Source organism: Pseudophryne corroboree, chromosome 7, assembly GCF_028390025.1.
Source record: "Pseudophryne corroboree isolate aPseCor3 chromosome 7, aPseCor3.hap2, whole genome shotgun sequence".
NCBI lineage: Eukaryota > Metazoa > Chordata > Amphibia > Anura > Myobatrachidae > Pseudophryne > Pseudophryne corroboree.
Window position 1 is genome coordinate 505107065 of NC_086450.1, and position 5378 is coordinate 505112442.

At 46.0% G+C, this 5378-nt stretch overlaps 1 protein-coding gene across 1 annotated transcript; it reads left to right on the plus strand.

Moving 5' to 3' along the window:
* The first annotated feature begins 3020 nt into the window (after positions 1 to 3020).
* LOC134944446 (arylamine N-acetyltransferase, pineal gland isozyme NAT-3-like) lies at positions 3021 to 3860 on the plus strand. Its single transcript, XM_063933021.1, has one exon. The coding sequence runs from the start codon at positions 3027 to 3029 to the stop codon at positions 3858 to 3860; it is 834 nt and encodes a 277-aa protein (XP_063789091.1). The 5' UTR covers positions 3021 to 3026.
* Positions 3861 to 5378: the final 1518 nt, after the last annotated feature.

The window sequence follows — 5378 nt, forward strand, 5'->3', positions numbered from 1 at the left end:
CTGAATATGTCAAAACCATGTTTCACATTTTCCATGTGAACTCTCCTAACCCTAATTCTCCCATCTGTCTAGTACACATATCCGGTTGAATGATATGTGCACAGTATCCTGGTGATACTTCTCCAACTCTCATGGTCCTACTTCCTAGGGTATACCTATATCGGAAATATTTTCCACTATCGGCTATGTGGCGTATAAGCTCTGTATCTGTAGGCATTCTATCGGCTCTATATGAAAAGGTCATGGTTTTGTTATTCCATGACACTTCTCAATTTCCCGGCTTTCGGGGATTGGAAATGTTAAAACACACTAAGGACCTATCCACATGATATTGGTGGAGCTTCAAACTAGGAGGACTAGAGATATTAAACCTCTTGTCCACCGGCCTCCCACCACTTAACTCAAGTACCTCCCCTATCGTTAAAGGAAATGGTACTAGTCCTGACTTGCTGTGACCTTGAGGTACTTGAGAGCATACCCAACAGTCTGTTTGGTTTAACACTTTACCCACTAATGAGTGATAGTCACCCAATGGATGCCGGTCCATGTTAATGTTAAAACTGGACTGACATTTCTTGATGCACCCATCCTCAACTAAGTTATCACAATGCCTACAGATGCAATTTTCTTCAGCTAACAATCCTTCACAATTCCTTCTATGGTCAATGCTACCAGATCGTTTTCTGATATTCGCCTTTGCTTGGTGATTATGTTGTTCTTGGAAATCTACGCCTCCATCTCTGTCATCAGAACCTTTCTGGATCCTTTCTCGACCTCACTGGTACTCTCACCGAAACAGACTGCTCTGGTCACCCTGTCTCTGGGTTTTGTTTTGTTTTCTCACTGTCCACTTTCAGTTGAGACAATGACATCTCAGCAATCATTCTTCTGGAGAGAAACCTAGACCCATTCGTAAACAAAGGTGTCAGCCCTCTTCATAGAATCTCAAAGCTTAGTGTAATTAAAGGCTATTGTATTCCGTCTGCGGGAAAGAAACTGACTGGTCTTAGGTGTAATTTATTCGGAATACAATAAATCTTCAATTACTATTTCTGTGCTTAACTATGCATAAGATATGTGAAGCCCTCCCAACTACCATAAGCCTAACACCTCTACAATGCCCCACAGCTGGACACCAAATACTACCCTGAAATCTTTGTCTAAGCTTTCCCAGCATGCAAAGGGGAATCTCTCAGGTCTAAGAGCCATCTTAGACCCACTGGTACCTGCTGAACTCAGGGGAATATTAACTTCTAAAATACATTATTTTGATTAAATATGTAGCGATCGAGTCACATGCTAGACGCACACAAACTCTACCGTAAATGCACATACCGTGCGCCTGAGCGTGCACGCGACTGCGAATATGCGTACGCACGGGAGGGCTTGTGCATGTGCAGCGACCACACGCATGGGGATAAAACAAGTAATGTAGGTTTCTATATTTTTCGACTTTGACAACACCTATGTGGACGCCAGGCGCAATGGCAGCACCCACGCTCCGGAGGCCCGCCGGGAGCAGCGCCAGCCAGACGCCGGAACCCGGAACCCACTGGAGGTCGGAGCTGCCAGGAGAGCCAGCGAACATGCAGGGATAAGCGCGGTGGCCGCGATCCCCGATGTGTGACACTCTGTAGAACCAGTTTGTGCAAGGAGAGATTCATAGCTTCTTTTTTTTTTTGTGGGGGGAGGGGGGTTTCAGGGGGCCAAACAAACCACTAATTTCAGCCAGAGTCATGTGGCAGACCCTGTCGCTGAAATGATGGGTTTGTTAAAGTGTGTATGTCCAGTTTATACAACATAAGGGCAGAGGTGTAGGTATAAGTCCAGTGGTGCTGTCTTGTGCTGCATCAGTCCAGTGGTGCTGTCTTGTGCTGTATCAGTTCAGTGGTGCTGTCTTGTGCTGCATCAGCCCAGTGGTACTGTCTTGTGCTGTATCAGTCCAGTGGTGGTGTATTGTGCTGCCATCAGTCCAGTGGTGCTGTCTTGTGCTGCATCAGTCCAGTGGTGCTGTCTTGTGCTGCATCAGTCCAGTGGTGCTGTCTTGTGCTGCATCAGTCCAGTGGTGGTGTATTGTGCTGCCATAGGTCCAGTGGTGCTGTCTTGTGCTGCATCAGTCCAGTGGTGGTGTATTGTGCTGCATCAGTCCAGTGGTGCTGTCTTGTGCTGCATCAGTCCAGTGGTGCTGTCTTGTGCTGCATCAGTCCAGTGGGGCTGTCTTGTGCTGTATATTATTTACTCCAAATAAAAGGGTTATATACATCACGTATATTATTATTGCCTTTGCTGCATATTATTATAATAGCTCCAAATAAAAGTGATTATTATCCAAATACATTTTACAGGCTTTGCCGTGTGTGTGTGTGTGTGGTTTAGGGGTACGCTCTCCTGTGCCACCGATATTGTGCGTGTATTACATCTGGGCAAATTCCAGCACGTCCCATGTTGTTTGTGCCGCACATTTGTGTCGCTTAGCTTAGTCATACAGCTACCTCATCGCACCTCTTTTTCTTTGTTGCATCATGTGCTGTTTGGGTACTATTTTTTTAAGTGCCATCCTGTCTGACACTGCAGTGCCACTCCTAGATGGGCCAGGTGTTTGTGTCGGCCACTTGTGTCGCTTAGCTTAGTCATCCAGCGACCTCGGTGCAACTTTTGGCCTAAAAACAATATTGTGAGGTGTGAGGTGTTCAGAATAGCCTGGAAATGAGTGGAAATGAATGTTATTGAGGTTAATAATACCGTAGGATCAAAATTACCCCAAAATTCTGTGATTTTAGCTGTTTTTATGTTTTTTTTAAAAAATCATCCAGATCCAAAACCAAAACCAAAACACGGAAGGGTGGTTTTGGCAAAACCAATCCAGATCCAAAACACGAGCATGGAACCAGAAACTAAACCAAAACACGAAAAGTACCCGCCGCATCTCTCTAATTTACATTATGCACTGTACATTTTTACAAATGCACAATATCCGATCACATATATGATATTTATATATTGTATTTCAGCGCTTTTCTTGCAAGATGGATTTGAACCTCTATCTTCAGCGGATCGGAATCAGAGAATTGAAACCAGATTTCTCCACACCGTCCCTTTCAGCGCTACGGGAGATACACCGCCGCCACCTGTTCTCTGTACCATTCGAGAGCCTCAGTATGCACATCGGGGAGAAGATTATCCTGGACACCCTCTGGATTTATCAGAAAATTGTTCTGAGGAAACGAGGGGGCTTTTGTTTTGAGAATAACGGCCTGTTCTTGTGGGTGTTACAAGAGCTGGGGTACCAGCCACTGGTGCTATCAGCCAGAGTAAGGTCCCCGGCCACTGGTGTGTACGGACCTCCGTTTGACCACATGATACTGAGTGTGGAGTTGGAGGGCAGGCGGTGGCTTTGTGATGTTGGCTTTGGAGAAGGAATCCTGGATCCATTTCCCCTGGAGGCAGCATGGGAACAGGAGCAGGACAGTGGTGTGTTTCGGTTACGGGTGGAAGCGGAAGAGTGGTACTTGGAAAGTAAGGAGGACAATGACCAGTGGAGTAGTCTGTACAAGTTCACCCTTGAAGAGAGGAGATTTGAGGACTTCAGGGAGATGTGTGACTATTACCAGACCTCAACAAGCTGTTCCTTTTTTTGCAAATCTTTCTGTTCCCTACAGCTACCAGATGGCAGACTGACCTACATCGGACGCAAGCTGGTCAGCACAGAGTATATCAAGGGCGGTGGGAGTGTGAAGACCACCAAAGAACTCAGCGAGGAGGAGATCCCTGACCTGCTTAGAGAAAAGTTTGGCATTGTGCTGAGTGCAGCATTTGTACCAAAGGATGAGATCTTGGCCCCAAATCCTGATGGACAGTGAGGCCTCAGTTGATACTTAGACAGCTATGTGTATTATATCAATATTAAAATGAAGGAAATACATAGAATTACTGAACTTACAAATTTTACAGCTTGATTAGACACACAGCGGCCACATCGCTCGCAGTCCCCCTTCGCCTCAGCGCGATTGTCATGTTGCAGCATTTGGGGGGACAGAGCAGAGGCAGCAACTGAGACTGTTCTACAAAATGGGGCGTGTCGTGAACGTGAGTCGATCCTGCGTCTTCGGGCGTAACAGTTGAGACACAGATGCTGGCAGGAAGCAGCTGTTTCATACAGACGCCTACGGCAGCATTTGAAATTTACTTGCACGGTATTACACAGCCGCTTCCTTGCATCTGTGCAATACCAACTCCATTGGAAGCCGGCACATTGCCCCTTGAGGAATGAGATACCACAATATCTCACAACTAATGAATCTTACTATCTGATATTCTAATGTGTTTTCCACCGATAAGTGTCTGCTGAAGAAATCACACACAGGTGATGGAGAAACGCATCGAGACCAGTTCCTTGGATTAACACCTTTCCATGTACAATCACTACGCCTCATCCCCTTACCTGCAGAACAGACTCTAACAAACGTCAACTTCAACCACTTTAAACATTAATAGCTCCATTTTTGTTTTTTTAAATATACTTTCTTTTTTTAATAGAAATATGATATTGCATAATTATCAAATAAAATACAAAAAAACCTCCGGCGCTGACTATAGTATATATAGATGTGACTTTGCATAGACACCATAAATGTGTATAGTGCCCTGTATGAGCAAAACCTTGTGAAAGGTACAGAATGCGTCTGTGTGTCTGTGAGAGGCACAGATTATGCGTCAGTGTGTGTGTAGAGGCACAGAGTGTGTGTCTATGTGTGTGTAGAGGCACAGAGTGTTAGAGGCACAGAGTGCACATCAGTGTGTGTGAGAGGCACAGAGTGTGTGTGTTAGAGGCACAGAGTGCACATGTGTGTGTGTTAGAGGCACAGAGTGCACATCAGTGTGTGTTAGAGGCACAGAGTGCACATCAGTGTGTGTTAGAGGCACAGAGTGCACATCAGTGTGTGTTAGAGGCACAGAGTGCACATCAGTGTGTGTTAGAGGCACAGAGTGCACATCAGTGTGTGTTAGAGGCACAGAGTGCACATCAGTGTGTGTTAGAGGCACAGAGTGCACATCAGTGTGTGTTAGAGGCACAGAGTGCACATCAGTGTGTGTTAGAGGCACAGAGTGCACATCAGTGTGTGTTAGAGGCACAGAGTGCACATCAGTGTGTGTTAGAGGCACAGAGTGCACATCAGTGTGTGTTAGAGGCACAGAGTGCACATCAGTGTGTGTTAGAGGCACAGAGTGCACATCAGTGTGTGTGAGAGGCACAGAGTGCACATCAGTGTGTGTGAGAGGCACAGAGTGCGTGTGAGAGGCACAGAGTGCGTGTGTAGAGGCACAGAGTGCACATCAGTGTGTGTGAGAGGCAGAGAAGGTGCATCAGTGTGTGTGTA

Bases quoted from the DNA above. Each gene is read 5' to 3' on its own strand.
- LOC134944446 (XM_063933021.1), top strand. From the start codon at position 3,027: ATGGATTTGAACCTCTATCTTCAGCGGATCGGAATCAGAGAATTGAAA.